Here is a 22,894-nt window from a genome sequence, read left to right as displayed (position 1 = left end):
TCATTTAACGTCTGCTTTCCATGTTGGCATGGGTTGGACAGTTTGACTGGAATTGGCAAGATGTAGAGTTGTCCCATACTCAAGTCTGTTTTGGCATGGTTTCTATGGCTGGATGCCCTTTCTAATGCCAACCACTCAGAAAGTGTATGGGTACCTTTTACATGTCACTGGTACGGATGCTTTTACATATCACCAGCACTGGCCACAATTATGATCTTTTTAAATCTGGTACTCATTCATTTTATCAGTGTCTGTTGCTGAACTGTCAAGTTACTGGGATGTAAACAAACCACCACCAGGTATCAAGCAGTGTGTGTGGAGTATATACAAACACACATGACAGGCAGTTTCTACACAGTCTCAATTTACCGAATTCACTCACAAGGCTAGCACAGTGCTATAGTAGAAGACACCTGCTCAAGGTGCTGTAAAGTAGGACTGAACCATAAACCATGTGATTACAAAGTGAGCCTCCTAACTATACAGCCATGCCTACACCTATGATAACACACACACACACACACAACATGCATCATAACAAGAAGAAGAAGGCATTTGAAAGAGATGCAATGCTGCCATCGCCACTGCTTTGTTTGTTTATCCTTTCTTTTATTCTCTTTGATTCATCTTGTTTCTTATTTTGAGTTTGTAGTTAATAATATATTTATTTTTTTTTGCTTTAACTATGACATGCAAGAGAAGTGTTAAGAGCACATTGGATAAAGAGTATATACTGTTGAAAATACAAGTTCATCCAGCAAATGGATTTTATACATGACCCTGAAGAGTTGATGTTTTTATGATATTAGTATTATTACCACAATACTGATGCAATGTATTATTACATATGTTATATAATAATAATAATATACCAAGATTTTTCCGCAAAAATATTGATAAAACAAATGTAAACCAAAATCGTAACTGTGGCTAGTGCCCTCCTGACTGGCTTCGATTCCAGTGGCACGTAAAATGCATCATCTGTACGTGGTCGATGTCAGTGCCCCCTGACTGGCTCCCGTGCTGGTGGCACATAAAAAGTACTATCCAAACGCGATCAATGCCAGGCCTGCCTGCCTGTTTCCTGTGCTGGTGGCACGTGAAAAGCACCCACGACACTCTTGTAGTGGTTGGCATTAGGAAGGGCATCCAGTTGTAGAAACATTGCCAGACCAGATTGGAGCCTGGTGCAGCTGCTGGCTATCCAGACCTCAGTCAAACCATCCAACCCATGCCAGCATGGAAAATGGACGTTAAATGACGATGATGATGATGATGATGAATTGTAAAATTATATAATAAAATGAACTGTTCACTGCATTCTCCTTGTTAACAATTATATAAAAATCAATGGATATTTATGGATTTTCAGCTATATCATCAGTAAAATTATTGATTCCTTTTTGCAAAGTACTTGGTGGCCTTGCTGGTGCCATGTAAAAACCACTCAGTTCATTCAGTGGCTACTGTTAGGAAGTTCATCCAGTCGTAAAAACCACGCCAAAGGAGACAGTGGATCTTAGTATAATACTCTGGCTTACTAGCATGAAAGGACATTAAACAAAGATGATGATCTGATAGCCAGTACCTGTGGATGAGCTTATTAGCAAACTCCAATGTTAGAACTGAAATGAAATTGATGTATAAGAATATACAGTGACAATACCAGTGATATTAAAAACAATGATTTTATTTACCTTGTCTGTTTTTCCTGATTCTTTTAGCTTCTTGTAATTCCTGTTTACAATCAATGATTTTTGATGTGGCTTCCGAGATTTTCTCTTCTGTTAGACGAAAAAAAAAAGACAAAATATTAATAATTCTTGCTATTATAGGCACAAGGTCAAAAATCTTGTGAAAAGAATGCTGGTTGATTACAGCAACCCCTAGCATGCAACTGGTACTTATGTTATTGACCTCAAAATGCTGAAAGGCAAAGTGAACCTTGACACCTTGGCAGAATTTGAACTGAGAACATAAAGATGGAGGAAATGCTGTTAAGCATTCCAGGTGGGGTCAGTTGGTGCTTATTTTAATCAACCCCTGAAACAATGAAAGCTGAAGTCAACTGTGGTGAAATTTGAACTCAGAATGAAAAAAACGCTGCAAAAGCAGTTTGTCTAGTGTGCTAATGATTCTGCCAGTTCACTACTACTACTAATACTACTACTACTACAAGAAGAAGAAGAAGAAGAGGAGGAGGAGGAGGAGGAGGAGGAGCACTCAGAGAGTGCAAACCTCTGCCAAGGCAACACCAACATCCTCTCAACAATTAGCCACAAATGATTTTTAAAATGAGAATATCTGAAATAAACTTGACTGCTCCCACAAATGAAAATACTAAAAATGAACCTGAACCACTCTCGAAAATTAAGTAAAAGAACAGGAGAAATAATCCAGAATCCAAACAGACCAGACCTAGTGGTGGTGGACAAGGTGCACCACACATGCTATATAGCTGATGTTGCATGCTCCTTTGACCCACAAATAGTCAAGAAGGAAGGCATAAAAATAGATAAATACAACCCTCTTAAGTACAAAATAGCCTGGCTATGGAAAATGAAGGTGAAGATGGTGCCAAGCATTGTTGGGTCCTTGGGAATAGTATCAGAAGGCATCAAGAGGAATATAAAGGAAATCGGAACAGAGTGTCCAGTAGAACTGTTACAAAAGGTTTGCCTCCTTGCCATGGCCAGAATAATCAGGAAAGTATTAGATTGCTGAAAAGAACGGATAGCATGGTACTGTAGGCTGCAGCTAGCAAACCTGGTACACATGCAAGACTCCAGGAGTTCCAACAAAACCTATGATAAAGAGTAATAATAATAATAATGATTTCAAATTTTGAATGAAGTGACCCCACTACTTCAAGCAGTGGTGTGGGACAAACATGAAGACAAATGCACACACACACACACACACATGCACACACACACACACACACATGCACACATACAAGGGGCTTCTTTCACTTTCCATCTACCAAATCCCTTCAAAAGGCTTTGGTCAGCCCAAGGCTATAGTAGAAGACACTTGCTCAAAGTGCCACGCAGTGGGACTGAACCCGGAACCATGTGGTTGGGAAATAAACTTCTTACAATAAAGTCATGCCTGTGACTATATAGTGACTACCACAAGTTGTGCTTAGCCAAAAATTAGGGATTTAAAAATAAAAAGTTTAAAAAGACCAAATAAAACCTTCAATTTTATTTCTTCTTATCTTTCAAACTGCAGTAAACTCAGCTTTATATATAAATAGATTGTGATTATCTACAACAATCCTCTCAAAAATTGCTGCAGTTATTGTTCAGCTCTCAGGTCAACCTGACCATATAAGATATCAAAGATATTCTAGCCATGACCATCATGACATTATCCCATGCGTACTCTGAATCTTGAAGACAATAGGGTGATTTGGCTGCTATTTCTAGCAGTTGGAGGGGTCACATAGTGGCACTCCTTACTTGGCTCATGTAGAAAAAAAATTGGCAGGAGTAGTGATTATGGTAATAGTTAAATGTAGTTATTTAACCCTAGGCCAGCAGTTTATCTAGCAGGCCTATGATCAAAGAGGTTCCACTTACAAAAAATTCAGTCTTTTCCTTCAAATCACACACACACACACACACACACACACATGCACGCTACTGACTCAAAGAAAGGAAGTGAGACTTCAGAAAGTAGTCTTAATTACACTTCAAAAAAAAAAAAAAAAAAAAGACTGGATTGTCATGGTTGGAATGCTTTTGAGCATAGGTCTATCAGATCAAGGACGATCAGGGCTAAACAACAAAAGCTATATCAGCCACCACCACCACCACCACCACCACCACCACTGCCACCATGTGACAGAATTCTTTTATTATTTTACTTGTTTCAGTCATTTGATTGTGGCCATGCTGGAGCACCACCTTAAAGGGTGTTAGTCAATGAAATCAACCTCAGAACTTATTCTTTTGTAAGCCTAGTACTTATTGTATTGGTCTCTTTTGCTGAACCGCTAGGTCACAGGGACATAAACACACCAGCATTGGTTGTCAAGTGATGGTGGGGGGACAAACACAAACACACAAACAAATTATATATATATATATATCATCATCATCGTTTAACGTCCGCTTTCCATGCTAGCATGGGTTGGACGACTTGACTGAGGACTGGTGAAACCGGGTGGCAACACCAGGCTCCAATCTAAATTTGGCAGAGTTTCTACAGCTGGATGCCCTTCCTAACGCCAACCACTCAGAGAGTGTAGTAGGTGCTTTTACGTGTCACCTGCACGAAGGCCAGTCAGGCGATACTGGCAACGGCCACGCTCGAAATGGTGTCTTTTATGTGCCACCCGCACAAGCCAGTCCAGGGGCACTGGCAACGATCTCGCTTGAAAATCCTACGGAAGCCAGTCAGGCGGTACTGGCAACGGCCACGCTCAAAATGGTGCATCTCATGTGCCACCCGCACAAGAACCAGTCCAGGGGCACTGGCAACGATCTTACTTGGCTTGCCGGGTCTTCTCACGCACAGCCCATTTCCAAAGGTCTCGGTCAGTAGTCATTGTCTCGGTGAGGCCCAATGTACGAAGGTCTTGCCTCACCACCTCAGCCCAGGTCTTCCTGGGCCTACCTCTTCCATGGGTTCCCTCAACTGTTAGGGTGTGGCACTTTTTCACGCAGCTATCCTCATCCATTCTCACCACATGTCCATACCAGCGCAATCGTCTCTCTTGCACACCACAACTGATGCTTCTAATGTTCAGCTTTTCTCTTAAGATACTTACACTCTGACGGGTATTCACATTGACATTACACATCCAACGGAGCATACTGGCTTCATTCCTTGCGAGCTTACGTATGTCCTCAGCAGTTACAGCCCATGTTTCACTGCCATGTAACATGGCTGTTCGTACACATGCGTCATACAGTCTGCCTTTTACTCTGAGTGAGAGTCCCTTTGTCGCCAGCAGGGGTAAGAGCTCTCTAAACTTTGCCCAGGCTATTCTTATTCTAGCAGCTACACTTTCAGCGCACCCACCCCCACTACTAACTTGGTCACCCAGATAACGGAAGCTATCGACTACCTCTAGTTTTTCACCCTGGAATGAGATAGAAGTTGTTTCCTGTTTGTTTACAGTCTTTATTGCACCTGAACATCTGCCACAAACAAAAACTAACTTGCTAGTTAACCTGCCTTTGATGTTGCTGCACCTCTTATGTGTCCATAGCTTGCACCGGGTACATCTTATAGAGTTACTACCTACTCCTTTTCTACATACTGAGCAGGGCCATCTACCTGAAGGGGTTTGTGTTTTATCTACCTTCCTACTTATTAGGATTTTGGTTTTAGCTAGGTTGACTCTAAGGCCCTTCAATTCTAGACCTTGCTTCCACACCTGAAACTTCTCCTCTAGTTCTGATAGTGACTGCGCAATTAGGGCAAGGTCATCAGCATAGAGGAGCTCCCAGGGGCAACCTGTCTTGAACTCCTCTGTGATTGCCTATATATATATATATATATATATATATACACACACACACACACACATATATACATATATACATGCACACACACACAGGTGCAGCTGTGTTGTAAGAAGCTTGGTTCCCAACCACAAAATTCTGGGTTCAGTCCCACTGCATGGCACCTTGGGCAAGTGTCTTCTACTATAGCCACAGGCCAACCAAAGCCTTGTGAGTGGATTTGGTAGATGGAAACTGAAAGAAGCCTGTTGTATATACATACATACACACACATATGTATGTATGTATTATGTATTTGTGTGTCTATGTTTGTCTCCCCCCCCGACCATCACTTGACAACCGATGTTGGTGTGTTTACATCCTCATAAGTTAGCGGTTTGGCAAAAGAGACTGATAGAATAAGTACTAGGCTTATAAAGAATAAGTCTTGGGGGTTGATTTGTCCAACTAAAGGCGGTGCTCCAGCATGGTCGCAGCCAAGTGACTAAAACAAGTAAAAGAATAATTCGAGGTATTATTCAATTATATAAATGTAATAGGATTTATTTGAAACACTGAATGGGTATGAGGGTCCAGTAGAGTAGAATAAGGATCAAAGGGGCCCATAGGCAAAAAAAAAAAAAAATATATATATATATATATAACTCTTCGAAACGCCAGTGTTAGAATGGAGGCAGCTGATGAAGGAAATGTTCTCTATGTGGCCTGTGTGTTTTCTGTACTCTGTTTAACATTTGTCTATGTTTTGTTTGCAACGTCCTATATCTAGATATGCATCTATATATACAGGTAGATGTAGGCATGTACATACTTGTACGTATATATGCATATACTCATTTATTATTTGTTGCCAGTACCGCCTGACTAGCCTTCGTAGGATTTTCAAGCGAGATTGTTGCCAGTGCCCCTGGACTGGCTCTTGTGTGGGTGGCACATAAAATACACCATTTTGAGTGTGGTTGTTGCCAGTACCGCCTGACTGGCCTTCGTAGGATTTTCGAGCGAGATCGTTGCCAATGCCCCTGGACTGGCTCTTGTGCGGGTGGCACATAAAATACACCATTTTGAGCGTGGCCGTTGCCAGTACCGCCTGAGTGGCCTTCGTAGGATTTTCGAGCGAGATCGTTGCCAGTGCCCCTGGACTGGCTCTTGTGCGGGTGGCACATAAAATATACCATTTTCAGCGTGGCCGTTGCCAGTACCGCCTGACTGGCCTTCATGCGGGTGACACATAAAAGCACCTACTACACTCTCTGAGTGGTTGGCATTAGGAAGGGCATCCAGCTGTAGAAACTCTGTCAAATCAGATTGGAGCCTGGTGTTGCCATCCGGTTTCACCAGTCCTCAGTCAAATCGTCCAACCCATGCTAGCATGGAAAGCGGACGTTAAACGATGATGATGATTATATATATATATATATATATATATATAACATGTAAGAAAAAGAGAAAATGGAATTCACAAGATTCTTTATTAATTACAATGACTGATTTACGATCCATCTTGCATTTGGTCTCTTGCGAGTGAGATACTGTGCAGCTGGTTATGGTGCAGCCTTTGGTACAGATGTCTTGTCAGGCGACTTTTCAGGAGCTAAATGAAGAATCTTGTGAATTGCATTTTCTCTTTCTCTGATTTCTTATATACTGAGAAATTCCTGAAGTAAATCCCGTGGCATTTATATTGATGACATCAGATAGCTGTAGACAGTGAAAGTGCTTTAATCAACACACTACCAGGTGTATATCCGAGTTTTCTTCTTCATCATCATCATTTAACATCCACTTTCCATGCTGGCATGGGTTAAATGATTTGACTGGAACTGGTAAGTCAGAGAGTTGTACCAGGTTCCAGTCTGATTTTGGCTTGGCTTCTACGGCTGGATGCCCTTCCTAATGCTAACCACTCCAAGAGTGTAAAGAGTGCCTCTTATGTGGCACTGGCACTGGCCACGACTATGATTCGCATGGGCTGATGTGTCTTCTCAAGCACAGCAAATCGGTAAAGGTCTCAATCCATTGTCATCGCCTCTGTCCGATTGAACATCTGGAGATCATGCTTCACCACATCATCCTGTCTAACCTGGGTCTACATCTTCCACGTGCTAAGAAACCGGTTTCCCAACCATATGGTTCCGGGTTCATTCATTCTGCATGGCACCTTGAGCAAGTCTCTTCTACTAAATCCTTGCGTCAACCAAAGCCTTGTGAATGGATTTGGTAGACAAAACCTGAAAGGAGCCTGTTGTATATGTGTGTGTGTGTCTTTGCATCTGTGTTTGTCCCCCACCAATGCTTGACAACCAGTGCTGGTGTGTTTGTGCTCCCATAACTTAGTGGTTCAGCCAGAGAGTCTGATAGAATAAATACGATTAAAAAAAAAAATACTGGGGTCAATTCGTTTGACTATAGAATTCTTCAAGTCAGTGCCCCAACATGGCCACAGTCTAATGATTGCAGCAAGTAATACACACACACACATATATGTGGCCGAGTTCCTCATGGAGGCAATGACCGAGATCTTTGGCATTATGTCATGCTTGAGTAGAAGACCCATCATGCCCAGCAAAATTGCAGTCATGGCAGATACTGGTGTCACCCGTGCCGATGGCACATACAAGCACCCATTACACTCTCAGAGTGGCTGGTGTTAGGAAGGGCATCCAGTCATAAAATCCATGCCAAATCAGACTGGAGTCTGGTGCAGCCTTCGGTTTGCCAGCCCTGGTCAAACCGTCCAACCCATGCTAGCACGGACAACGGACGTTAAATGATGATGATGATGATGATATGCAACTATCTATTAGACTATGTTTCTGCTTAAAAACACATACACCTTCCAATTTGAATCTGTAGATCTGTCAAATCCAGATATCAGTGGATAGATAAAAAGAATTTATACGTGCACAGACTAATGCGCGCGCACACACACACACATTAATGCTTGCTTTAATGTCAAATTAATATAAAACAATTTATTAAACTAAAGGATTACACAGATGAAGACAAGCAAACTGAAACTTTGAAGTCACTGTCAACCTTTCCCTTGCAAAAGTTGTGCGTGCATGTGTGTGTGTGTGTGTGTGTGTGTGTGTGTATATAAATATATATATATATATATATAAACAAATAGTAAATGAGTATATGCATATATACATACAGGTATGTGCATACCGACATCCACCTGTATGTATAGGTGCATATCTGGGTACAGGACATTGCAAACAAAGCGTAGACGAGAAAACACACAAGCCACATAGAGAACATTCTACTTCATCAGCTACCCCCGTTTTAACACCGGCGTATATATATAGATATATATATATATATATACATATATATATATACATACACACACACACATAGATAAGATTAGATATTAGACAGATAAGCAAATAGAAAAATTAGTGCACTTTCAACAAAAAGATTCTTGCTGCACACCAACCACCACAGTCAATGACACTACCACCACCACCACCACCACCACCACCACCACCACCGCCGCCGCCACCACCACCACTGCTGCCTTTATTACTACTGCGTTCAGAACACTGATGTGATGTGAGTGAATCAAGGTCAAACAGAGACAATTACAAGTAGACAAGTGAAGTCAAAGCTATGTCCATGATCTACATACAACAACAACAATAATAATGATAATAATAATTACTGCTATTAAAGAGGTGGCGGAGAGCTGATGGGGTGAGGTGGGGGAAGGGGGCAACAGCAGTAAGACAATTCCACAGATTTTTTTTTTCTTTTATATTTTGTTGACTTGTTTTCTTTAACAAAGACCCAGTCAAACCAGAAACTTCAGTCTCTGCACACTTATATATATGTGTGTGTGTGTGTGTGCGTGCGTGCGTGCATGTGTGCACAATATGTAAGAGAGACAGAAGAGGGAAAAGGAAAGAGGAGAGAGAGAGAGAGAGAGAGAGAGAGAGAGAGAAACAGATGCAATGAGAGAGAAACAGAGGAAAATACATGTAAAAAAAGAGAAATGACAAACACACACACACACAAGTCAGCTTTTATCTCTTACCTCAGTCACTGGACTGTGGCCATGCTGGAGCACCAACTCAAAGGGTTTAATGAAACAAATCAACCCCAGGACTTATGTTCTTTTTTTTTTTCTTTTGAAAGTCCGGTACTTATTTCATCAGTCTCTTTTGCTGGACTGCTAGGTTGAGGGGATGTAAACAAACCAACACCGGTTGTCAAGTTGTGTGTGTGTGTGTGTGTGTGTGCATGTGCATTTGTGCAAGGCAGAGTTGACAAACGCGTCGACATATACACATACGATGGGATTCCATACAGCTTCCATTTACCAAATTTACTCACAAAACAATGGCTGACCCAGGGCTTTAGTGCAAGACACTAGCCGAAGGTGCTGTGTAGTGGAATTGAACTTGGAGAGCACATAGTTGCAGAGTGAACTTCTTAACTACATGACTATGCTTACACCTTGTGTGTGTGTGTGTGTGTGTAAGAGAGAGAGAGAGAGAGAGAGACGCAAGGCATGAAGGTGTTGGCGAGAGAGAAAAATAAAGACAAAAAGACAGACTGAGACATCAACAACAAAATAATCCATTTATGTCTGCTTTTCTATGCTGGTATGGGTTGGATGGGACATTGTGGTGTGGTGGATGGGACATTGTGGCTCTTATTTGGAGTTGCTGCACCCTTTAGACTGGATAGGGACCACACTGCACAACCGCAGCGTCCCATTTTTGGCAGGGTTTATAAGGTGGGATGCCCTTTATAATGCCAACCATTTTACAGAGTCTACTGGTACATTTTATTGTGACATTGGTGCTGGAGAAGTTGTCTTGCTCCTGGTAAGACTAAGCAGTCCTTTTGATCCTGTGGTGTTTCCACTTGTTTGAGGTAACATGAATGCGAGGATGGGCAGAAGGGAAAGTGATGCAGGAGAGAAAAAAATCATGGAAAGAAAACGACAAAAGAGAAACGGTGTGAGGGAAGAGGAAAGAGTGGCTGTTGGTAAGGAGACTGAATAGCGAATAATGAGTGATGTGATGGATGGGAAGAAGACAGGGTGATGGAAGAGGGAGCAATGGAAATGAGTAACGGGAGAGGGTGAGACAGAGAGAAAGCGATGGCTAGCAATAAAGGAGGGTATGGTAAGTGGGACTAAATACAGACTGATCCAGTGTCATCATTTGAAGAGGTGTTATGAGGAGGATGAGGAGTGGAGTGAACGAGGATGGTAGGGAGTGGGTTGAATTCAGAAAACTTCCACTGTTATCCCTGGTTTATATAGGCAGTGCGGTAAAGTGAGAGAAGAGATACCACACACACGCATCGAAACGCCTAGTTTAGAATAGAGGCAGCTGATGAAGGAAAAGTTCCATAAGTGGTTCGTCTGTTTTCTTATGTGTTCATTCTGTTGTCCGAAAAAAAAGTCCGTTTTTTTGTGCTTTGTTTATGTTTCCGTTCCTTTTTTGTCCACGTTTTTTGACGTCCTGTACCCTGATATTCATCTATATATCCATGTAGATGTAGGTATGTACATATATGTATGTATACATGCATATGCTCACATATCATTTGTATTATATATATATATATCATCATCATCATCATCATCATCATCATCATCGTTTAACGTCCGCTTTCCATGCTAGCATGGGTTGGACGATTTGACTGAGGACTGGTGAAACCGGATGGCAACACCAGGCTCCAATCTAAATTTGGCAGAGTTTCTACAGCTGGATGCCCTTCCTAATGCCAACCACTCAGAGAGTGTAGTATATATATATATATATATATATATATATATATATACATATACTCTTTTACTTGTTTCAGTCATTTGACTGCGGCCATGCTGAAGCACCGCCTTTAGTCGAACAAATCGACCCCGGGACTTATTCTTTGTAAGCCTAGTACGTATTCTACCGGACTCTTTTGCCGAACCGCTAAGTGATGGGGACATAAACGCACCAGCATTGGTTGTCAAGCAATGCTCGGGGGGACAAGCACAGATACAGAAACACACACACATACATATATATACGATGGACTTCTTTCAGTTTCCGTCTACCAAATCCACTCACAAGGCTTTGGTCGGCCCAAGGCTATAGTAGAAGACACTTGCCCAAGATGCCACGCAGTGGGACTGAACCCGGAACCATGTGGCTGGTAAGCAAACTACTTACCACACAGCCACTCCTGCGCCTACATATATATATATATATATATATATATATATATAGTTTCAATATGGAGCAAATAATTTGTGAAGATACCATTGACTCTGTTATTATCTAGTGTAACAATTTAAAAATGACAATAACAGAATCAATAATATAGGTGATTGCAGGCCCCAAAAAGGCATTAAATAGCTGAAGGATTAAAATTAATCAAAGTACATACAAAGTATATCTACCTGCTGGAAATAGCAGTCAAAACTCTTATTTAAATCACCAAAATACACTGATAATAATTACAGAAATCAACCGTCCGAAGGCAAACAGGCTAAGACAATCTCCCATCGTACTTTTAAGTACTTGGACTCATGCAAGTCCAAATACTTAAAAGTACATTGGGAGATTGTCTTAGCCCGTTTGCCTTCGGACGGTTGATTTCTGTAGTTATTATCAGTGTATTTTGGTGATTTTAACTAAAAGTTCTGACTGCTATTTCCAGCAGGTAGATATACTTTGTATGTTCTTTGATTAATTATATATATATATCAATGACTAGTGACCGAGACCTTTGGAAATATGCAGTGCGTGAGAAAACCCGGCAAGCCAAGTGAGACCAGTGCCTCCTCCATCTGAGCGATGGAGTAGGCACTAGTCTAGTCCATGCTCATGGGGTGGTTATCTCCCCTGTCAGTGTATATATGTACTGTGTTCTTCATACAGTATGAAGAGTGTTAACTCTTATTTCTTGCAATATACGTGGTCTGATCAACAAGTATCCGGAATGTTTCCATAGTAACGAAGTTAAAGCATGCGGAGTGAAGTCACCTGGCACAGATTGACCTTGAACTCTGCTGTGCATGTGAACTAAGTTTTAACATTCTACCTCATTTCCACTGTTTACAGCAGTGCTTGGAAGGAAGGTGTGTAGCCCATGATCGTCGTATTGACCATGACAGAGAAAACTGAGCAGAGAATCTGCATCAAATTTTGCCAAAAGCTTGGACAATACCTGCTCAGAGGCCTATGCTAAGTTTTTAAAAAGTTTTCATTGTTCTCAACACAATCAAGGAGATCTTGTGCAACTGAAACCTGAATTTCTTTTTGGTCAGCTGAAAGCAGTTCTGGCACAAACTTGGCAGACACACGTCTCATATACAAGTCATCAGTGATAATGGATTGAACTGAACTGTAACTAATCTGCACATCCTCTGAAAACACATGGATGGTGATTCAACGATTTCCCCTCAGCTGAACGCACATCTGCGATGTTTCCCTCAGTTCTGCTTGTTGCAGGTTTCCCAGAATGTTTGTCACTATCGACATTTTTTGGCCATCTTGGAAACATCTGAAACACTTGTACACTTCTATCCATACACTTTATGCAATTCTGAGCAGGTATTGCTGTTCTCTGTTATGGTTAATGCAATGATCACATGCTACACACCTTCCTTCCAAGCACTCTGCATGCTTTAGCTTCGTTACTATGGCAACAGTCTGGATACTTATTGATCAGACCTCGTAGGTACTATTTAGTACCCTCAGTTACAATTAGTGATGATTAAATGTTTCCTTTATTGTGCCTAGCTGCTTATATTTTACATATTGGCAAACATCAATTGTGGAATCACCAAATATGCACAGGGTGTGGATTAAAAAATTTTTTTTAAATGTCCTTAATTGTAAAGTTCATGAATTCATCTAAAGAAAACAGTTTTTTATAATGATCTAATTTGCTCATTGATCAATTAAAAAATTCATTAGAAACAGCTGTAATGAATTGACACCGATCCATCGTTTGTTATTTATTTATTTACAGACACACACACATACACCCACCCACCCATCACTACCACCATTTTAATGTTCATTTTGTTATGTTTGTATGGAGTGGTCAATCTTCTCCAACACCACCTATTACCACTCTTCATAGTTCTGTGTCGTCTCTTTCATGTTTATTACTTTATACCATGTGTTACTAGGAGTACATCTTCCAAAAGTTCCACCAACTTCAAGTACTCCTCTTATATCCATTTTTTTCTCACATCATTTGTGCTCAGTCATTATGCACACTAACATTATAAACCTAACAGAGAATGCCCACTGCATTGCTTTCCAGCTTTTAAGCCCCACATCTTACTATTTTGTAGCATAACAGTTTGTACAGAAGAATTATACAATCTGCACTTCACTCTGAGAGAGAAAGCAGTTTTGTCATTAACAGAAGTAATGGCTCTCTGAACTTTATCATCCATTTTTACTTGGGTAGCCTTGCTCTTGGAACACCCACATACAATGCTAATTAGGTCACCAATTTGGTAAAAGCTATCAACTACGATGGAGTCTATTGAGCATTTGAAGAAATCAATTTCCCTTGTACTGTCACTGTCGGCTGTGTGCGTGTATCTGTCACAAACAAAGCCTACCTTCACTGTCACCCTACCTGGGGTGCCACTACATCTCTTGTTCAGGCACTGAGTACATTGCATGGAATTTCTGCCAACTCCTTTTCTGTATATTCCCAAGGAAATGATTCCTTTAGGGACCCATAGTCTTGCAAGCTGTATGGTGACCCCACTAGTGCTGGTGGTACATAAAGAGCATCCAGTACATGCTGTAAAGTGGTTGGCATTAGGAAGGGCATCCATCCTTTGAAATCATGTCAAAGCAAACACTGAAGAATGCTGCAGTTCTTGACCTCCATTGGATCCTGTCAAACCATTCAACCCATGCCAGCAAGGAACATGGGAGTTAAATGAAGATATATATATGTGTGATAGAAGTAGCCATGTACCACGTGAGCAGTGGTAATTAGCCCTTTGTGGGTCCTGTGTGTCACATTTGATGCAAAGAAAGGACACATTTTCTTGGCATCCATGCATCATTTATGATACACATTTCCAATTTTTTTTCAAACCACCAGAATAACTTGGGACTTAGGAAAGGAAAGCTTTATATTACGCAGAATGTATGAAACACAGAATAATTAAAAGCTTGAAAACAAGCAGGAATGTTTAGGACAAACTTATGAAAATGCTTTGGACAGGCTAAGAGTTAACTATATGATGTGGTACACAAATGTCCATTAATAATAATCTATAGATTAAAAATGTCTTTCTCTGCCAATATGAATTAAATGAGACAACAACAGAGTCTTGTCTCTCTCGGTCTACTTGTGTGTGTCATCTTTACCAATTCTCCAGTGAATTTACTTTCAGGTCACAGAATATAATGGTGTCCACATTATAAAGTGATTTACATCAACAATCTCTCTGCAGTGAAACAACTGAATACAAGCTGTTTTAGAAGCAAGACACCATTCTAACAGGAATAACTAACAAATGCTTTGATGGATGTAAGAAAAAATTTCTATTTAACCCTTTAGTATTCAGGTTACTGCCAAATATAACACTTATAAATTCACATTGCTTTGAATTAATCATGCATTACATCACTTAGCTTTGAAATTTCAATGAGGTGGTTGTTTATTTTTAAAATGACATTGTAGGGTAGGTGTGAGAGTCTGGATCTGGTTAGTTTGAACATAAAACAAGAAGAATATTTAAGCTGGATCTGGCTGGTTTGAATGGTCATGGTCTAACCCGAGGTTTTTTCAAATGAACAATCTCGTGATCAAAAGCAAACAATGACTATTCCATCATATTTTCAACAACAGCACTGTTTGGTGTATTCTTTTTCATCATTGGTGAGTGATTTAGCTGCTATCTCTAGCAGGTCACATGACTACATAAAGACTCCCGCATATATTAAAATGAGGCACTGAATTGGCAGGGTTGTTGAAGCAGTAGATAAACTGCTTAGCAATAATTATTCCGGCTCTTTGCTCTCTGAGTTCAAATTCCATCAAGGTTGACTTTGCTTTTTATCCTTCTGGGGTCCTTAAGTAACAGCAGACTGGCAAGAATGTTAAAGCACTGAACAAGAAATCTTTCATTACTTATTCTTGGTTCTTTGTGTTCTGAGTTCAAATTCTGCCATGGCTTATGTAGGTAATAGATCTAATCTGTTACTTGGTTTAACACCACTGCTTGGCCCCCTAACAAAGGTATGTGGCCTAGTGGTTAGAGGGCTGTACTCATGAGCATGGGATTGTGGTTTCAGGTTCTGGACTGAGCAGTGCATTGTGTTCTTGAGCAAAACACTTTCATGTTGCTCCAGTCCACTCAGCTGTAAATGTGTTCCAGCAATGGCTGGGGAGTTAGCCCTGCAACTGACTAATGTCCCATTCAGGGGAGTGTTGTAATCTCAGTCACTTATATATCATGGAAACCTTATGGGTCTCATGGGTCCTAGGGCTCATGACAGACCTTAATCTAAATCTTGGTCCCTGAGTACCTTTAGTAAAGTCCACTCTTTCAGAAGGATTTAGACTAGGTCTCTAGTTTGAGGATATCATCCCCACTGTCTCCCTCCCACTAACCTCAGTTGCTCTATAAAAGGTTGTGGACCTCTGTCTCTGATCAAGCAATGAAATATAAGAAAAATGTACCAGAATTAGCTGTGATCTCCTACCAGACAATTTTGTGGCCTTGTGCAATCTTCATATCTTTCGAATCATACCCCACCCCTTGTCTTGGAAAAGGGTACATTAGATAATGTAGTCCTCATTTCCTAGCACATTGGGAAAATACAAGATGATCGTTGCCAGTGCCACCTGACTGGCTCCCATGCTGGTGGCATGTAAAAAGCACCTACTACACTCTTGGAGTGGGAGGTGTTAGGAAGGGTATCCATCTGTAGAAACTTTTGTCAGATTGGATTGGAGCCTGGTGCAGCCATCTGGCTCATCAGTCCTCAGTCAAATTGTCCAACCCATGCCAGCATGGAAAGCAGATGTTAAACAACGATGATGATGATCATAGAGGAGATTTCTTTGACCAGAGGTTTGCTTAGTTGGGGCTGAAAAATAACAACAACAGCAATAACAAGGAAATGTTGAACACAAGGTTAACCACTACTTACCAATGTCTTGATTGAGATGTTCATATTTTTTTTGTTCTGTGAGGTTCATTTCATAAACCAACACAGACTTCTCCATATTGTACTCACATTGGGCAAGTGTGGCCAGCATTCGTTGATATGTCAGGTGGCTACAAAATAACAATCATACCATATTATTGTTATTATTATTATTAATTAGGAACAATTATTATCATTATTACTATACAAAAGTTTTTTCTTATTTAGTGAACAAAGATGTTATTTTGAGGTTTGGTGACAACATGCCTCCTCAGATCTCAAACATTTTTCTTAGAATTCTTGCAGAATACAGGATTGCACTTTACTGTAGGTCACCAACATGTGTCTCAATTCCAACATCCTTCAGCTTCTCAGATAATAGTCTCATTGTTGTGACAATGGCACCAATTACCACAAGAACAATCAACACCTTGTGTTCCATAATCTCTTCGTCCTTCCAGCCTCTGGCAAGGTATTGATATTTCCCAACATTTCTTGATATTTACTCAACTATATATGAGAATACAAAGGCAATCATTTTAAAATGCTTGTTCTTCCAGTCATTCACAGTTGTATCTGGTCTTTTTGCTTTCATAGCATGGTCAGTTTCTATGCAAAGATCCTGTAATCATTATTATTCACCTTGACAGCCTCCAGCTTGCTTCTATAGAACTTTTCCATCACCTCAAATCCACAGACTTGGCTAACATAACAATGCACTGTTACTGACAGTCATGCTTGTGCTTATACTCTTTTTGTGTTAGCTTACTGCATTGACTTAACAGATGGTTAATATGTTTGTCCCTTCTTCCACACATTTTGCATTTGTTGTTTGACTGTGTTTAACCAATCTGTATCATTAGCAAATTTGTTATGGTTTGTTTCTAAATGGTACAATAATCCAATTCCTTGTTTCAGATTGTCATCTTCTTGCCACAACCATCATTTTCAGTTTGTTACATGAATGGGCCACACAATTCTTTATTTTTCTTGCTATTTGTCCTGTGATTTTTTTCCCTGTTCTTGAAATCCCTTACTATTTTAGTGACCCCTTCAATATTTCTAGCTGTAGATAACAGTCCTTACTCACTAAGTATGACATATTCTCCTTTAGTGATCTAATATCACGTTATATCTTTATTCCAACTGATTTCATAATTAATACTGCACACTTATTCATTCAACTCCAAACTGCAAAACAATATCCTTGCTAAATATTCTTAATGTTTGAACGAAAGAAACCAGGTCTTTTTCATATTTGGTGTATAGTTTGAGGTCATCCATATGTAGCAGATGATTTATTTTCTCTGTGGTCTTAGTGCAATCAGGATATGTGATAAAAAGAGCGAGTTTCCTGGAAATATTCTCTTCCAGATTTTCATGTTTCCTAAGGATTCACTTCTGCACTTTGGTTTTACTTCCCAAAAAATCTTCTCATGAACTTCAGTCACTCCAAAGACCAATACTGCAGTACGTTATCATATGTGTTCTTGTAGCCTATCCTACCAAAAGCTAATGCAGTTTCGCACCTCTCCTTGAAAAATGCATTGTTTTGGAAATTTTTTTTTCAGATTCCTACATTTTAGATGTCAGAGATTAGAAATATGGAAAAAAAAATTTTTTTTTAAAATTTCACCCCTCCCCCCCACCATTAAACTTTTTGATTTTGTTTACTTTAAGGAAATTTTAGCAAATTGACGAACATATGCAAATCGAAATTAAATCCAGACAAAAACATTAAAGTGAAAAGAATTTGCGTTTTACTTGTGTTTGCCTTAAATAATCGTAAATAATAATTTAATGTAAATTAAATATACACCATTTTATGAGAAATGAACATTAATGTTTGATAATTAATGTTATAAAGTTTAATAAGAGGCTCAAATTTCCCCATCTCCCAGCTGAAGGCTTTTTGTCTTGGTGCCACATACAAAGCACCAGTGCTAATGCCACATACAGAGCACCCGGTGCATTCTTTAACCCTTCTCTTACCATATTTCTGTTGAGTTGCTGTGTTTCTTTCAATTAATCTTTTTTAAAGACAATTGTAAACAGTGACGAAAACCAAAGATCCCATCCATCCACTGTGGAATCAATAAAACAAAAGCAAGAGCTATGGAGGCTGATTAAATTAGTTACAGAGGCAAGGTTTGCTGAGTGGTTTACCAATACTGTCGCCCTTAGCATCATCCTGAACTACGAATACTAGTTCCAAGTTTTGGGATACGATCCCAAATGTCAACAGAGATACAGTAGATAAGGATGAAGCCCAGATTAAGAAAATAAAGGATTTAATTTCAACTTCTGCTTATCAATAGATGGTGGTGGTGGTGGTGGTGCACCATAAAATAACACTCAGCTTAAAAGGTGAATTAAGATACGTACCTCTCTTCATCGTTTTCAGGCATGTTGCACCATCGTACCAACATACGTAGCAGACTGTTGATTCGTTTGTCATCATTTCCACCATCTCCGTCAATTAAAAGCCTGCGTCGAATGATATCATCTGGAAATAGATATTAACACATCATTATCATTATTGTTTTAACATCCACTTTTGCATGCTAGCATCGGGTCAAACGTTTATTGAGGCCAATTTTCTACAGCTGCATGCCCTTCCTGTTGCCAACCCTCACTTGTTTCCAAGTAAGATAATATTTCCCCATGACCAGACATATTTTCATGGAAGACTGAAAATGAACGACACTGCTTGTATGACAGTGACACTCATTTACAACTACCATGCAATGTCAAGACAAAGAGACACACACACAAACAATAGGCTTCTTTCAGTTTCCATCAATGAAATCCACTTACAAGGCTTTGGTCAGCCCGGGACCATAGTAGAAGATACTTTCCAAATGTGGTACACAGTGAGACAAGAAGCTAAACTTCCCAACCAAACAGTCATGCCTGTGCCTCAGATAAAAATGGTGGTGGCCAAGATGAATAGAACAGAGAGGTTTCTAGTCTTGTTGGAGACAACTTTCTAGTGCTGGTGGCAAGATAAAATGTATCCAGACCAGATTTGTTTAGTTGTTGATGACAAGAGAGGGGAGGATGTGATAAACATAAATAAAGAAATAAAAATAAACATGAGACACATTAACGAAGAAAGCTGGTCGTCTTCTGTTGCTGTGTACGGCAAATGACAAGGATCACAGATAAGTGGCGAGACACTGTGGGACCTGTCCATCTCTTTATTTGCATCATGAAATAATAATATAGTATAACTTAGAAATGACAAATTGTAAAGTAATACGTCATATTCTCTCTCTCTTTGTATGTGTGTGTGTGTGTGTGTATATCTATTATCTATATATATATATATATAAAAAAAGATATAAAGTGAAGTATAAATATTACATCACAAAATAAACAAAAACATATATATATAAGAATATCTCCCAGATATATATATATATATATGATGATGATGATGATATATATATATAAAAGCATACACAATTACCATTGGATAAAATATTACATTCTATACTTCACATCAATAGATATTAATAAGGTTATGCATTACACACACACACACACACAATTAGAAAGTATATTATTATCCATATATCATACCATCAGTTTTATCATAGAGTAATATATAGGGAAACAGCATGGTCGGAACAGTGGAATTCCAAAACAAATGCATTATTTGCAGCATCTAGTTCCATTTCATTACGTTCTGAGTTACGATTCCAGTCAGGGAGAGTGACCTTCTGATTACCCTTCTGGGACAATAAAATAAGTGTCAGTTACATTTGGGGTTGATTCTGTTACTACACCCACATACTCTGAATCTGTATCAAAGTGAGAAATCAATATAACGCGGCAATAAATAATATCCTACAGACAGGATAATACATTACATTCGATATCACACACTCAAATATCACAAAAATAGGTTATATTATATTATACATCAATATTAGAATACACAATTGCTATAAATAGAAGTAAACATCAATCAACTAGATTACATGTGCTAGCTTCTATTCCAGGATGTAGCTGTTCTACTTCATTGTATATCCCATTCTCTATATTCTTAAGAAAGACATAATCATCACATAATCTTGTTATATCACTCCTATATATCTGAAGGTTTGAGCTTAACCCTTAAGTGTTTAAGCTGACCATACCCAGCCAAAATATTCTTCCTGTTTTATCCTTGAAGTGACCAGATCCAGTCTCTCACACCTATCCTACACTGTTAGTCTAAAAAATATACAATCACATTGAAATCCGAAGGCTACAAGATAATATATGCTTAATTCAAAACAATGTGACTAAATAAGCATTACATTTGAGAGCGTAATCTGAAGGCTAATGGGTTAAATAATTATCATGGGGCAAATAATTATTATTAAGGTAACGAGCTGGCAGAATCTTTAGCACATTAGACAAAATGCTTAGTGGCACTTCTCCCAGTCTGAGTTCAAAATCCACCAAAGTCATCTCTGCCTTTCATCCTTTTTGGGTTGATAAAATATGTACCAGTTATGCACAGGGAAGTGATGTAATCAATTTGTTTGTTTCTCCCAAGTTTCAGGCCTTGAGCCTATAGTAGAAAGGATTATTATTATTGAGGCACCAAGTGGGCAGAATTACTGTTAGTGCTTTGCAGAAAATGCTTACCAACAGTCTTTCCAGCTCTTTACATTCTGAGATCAAATCCTGTGGAGGTCAAGTTTGTCTTATCTTTTTGGGATCAATAACAAAGTACCAACTAAATACTGGGGTTAATGTAATTGACCTGCCCCCTCCTCTCAAAATTGCTGGCCTTGTGCCACAATTAGAAAGAATTATCATTATCACCATTATCATTAATTTAACCAACATCGTGATGGAGGCACGTAAAAAGCACCAACCAAACGTGGCCGATGCCAGTACTCCTGACTGACCTCTGTGCCGCTGGCACGTAAAAAGCACTGTCCAAATGTGATTGATGCCAGGCCCGCTTGACTGGCTCCTGTGTTGGTGGCACATAAAAAGCACCCACTACACTCTTGGAGTGGTTGGCGTTAGGAAGGGCATCCAGCTGTAGAATCACTGCCAGATCAGATTGGAGCCTGGTGCAGCCGTTGGCTCTGCAGACCTCAGTCAAACCGTCCAACCCATGCAAGCATGGAAAACGGACATTAGATGATGATGATGATCATTACCATAAGGGAGAAGCCCAAATTAAAAAAAGATAAAGAAAAGAAAAAACAATGAAAATTGATATTTGCCACAAAAATACTGTTTATTGGTTTAGCAACAAACTATGACTGTGTCAGCTCTACTTCTGAATCCATAGCATTTGTCAGAAACCTTTTCATCTCATCACCGGGTATGTTAGGGTCACAAGTGATTTTTCCCATTAACCTGTACACTTTGCCTGAGTGAGGCAGTGAGGACTGAATTAGTCTTTGCCAACAGAAGGGTTCTATCTTTGGTCTCTTATCAACATCAGTCACTTCAAGTTAGTTTCAGCTTGCCACACCAATCTCCTCGGTGGCTTTTCTCTTCTGTTTGAGTTCCAAACTAATCTTCTGCAGGAAACAGTATATTGATCTAGCTGGAAGGCCATGGCAACCAACTTCACATGGGGAATGAGACTGTGTGCCATCTTTTGGCAAGTATCTCGTCAACCAAGTCTTGATATTTGGTTTTCTTTAACCGGTGGAAAAATGTCAAACCTGTCCTCTCAGGACACTGTAACTTCAACCATGGTGTTAGTTTTGCCCTCCTGGATAGCTGGAACATGTCTAGTCAGAGCAAGATAAATTGTTTAACAAATTCCCCAGTTAAAGGATATTATATAAATGTCCTTACCTCATAGTAAAAGTGGGTAGATAGTAACCTTTGAGATTGACTGACATTTTTACAATCAATATTTTATCTCCTATGCACATATCTAGCTGAGGTAACAATGGTGAAGTGGATAGAGCATTGGGCTACCAACTTATGGGTCATGAGTTCACATCAGCCATACGTGTTTTGTATTCCTAGAGATAGGCTGCATAATTAATTCTACATGTTTCTGTTACCTAACTGGAGATAAAAGTACTGAATCTGCAAAGCTTACTTGTGACAGATTGTGTTTTTGTATTTAGACAGGAAAATTCTCCTCTTCACAATGCAACAACAGATTCCAGAGTTAAGTGCACAGGTTTTGTGACACCAGTGCAGGTGGTGAAGGCATTTATGCTGCATGTAGTGTTTACATTACTTATCAACGACTGTTAAATAAAATACAAATCATTTATTTTTCTCATCATAAAT

At 39.6% G+C, this 22,894-nt stretch overlaps 1 protein-coding gene across 2 annotated transcripts in view; it reads right to left on the bottom strand.

Moving 5' to 3' along the window:
• Positions 1-22,894, bottom strand: part of LOC106870450 (THO complex subunit 7 homolog) — a 99,918-nt gene that overhangs the window by 20,914 nt on the left and 56,110 nt on the right. Inside the window, exons 1-4 of one of the 2 annotated variants that reach the window (XM_014916548.3) lie at positions 20,210-20,309; positions 19,010-19,130; positions 16,628-16,755; positions 1,698-1,784 (exon numbers count right to left, since the gene is read on the bottom strand). In XM_014916548.3, the coding sequence (XP_014772034.1) occupies positions 1,698-1,784; positions 16,628-16,755; positions 19,010-19,130; positions 20,210-20,294 (421 nt within the window). In that variant the 5' untranslated portion in view covers positions 20,295-20,309. Of the gene's footprint in view, positions 1-1,697; positions 1,785-16,627; positions 16,756-19,009; positions 19,131-20,209; positions 20,310-22,894 lie in introns of those variants that run through there. The other variant, XM_014916549.3, reaches the window with a different exon arrangement.

The sequence above is a fragment of the Octopus bimaculoides genome, chromosome 6 (assembly GCF_046866305.1).
Source record: "Octopus bimaculoides isolate indiv1 chromosome 6, ASM4686630v1, whole genome shotgun sequence".
In the NCBI taxonomy this organism is placed as follows: domain Eukaryota; kingdom Metazoa; phylum Mollusca; class Cephalopoda; order Octopoda; family Octopodidae; genus Octopus; species Octopus bimaculoides.
Note: the sequence above shows the minus strand (reverse complement) of the source record. Positions and strands in the feature narration are given on the sequence as shown.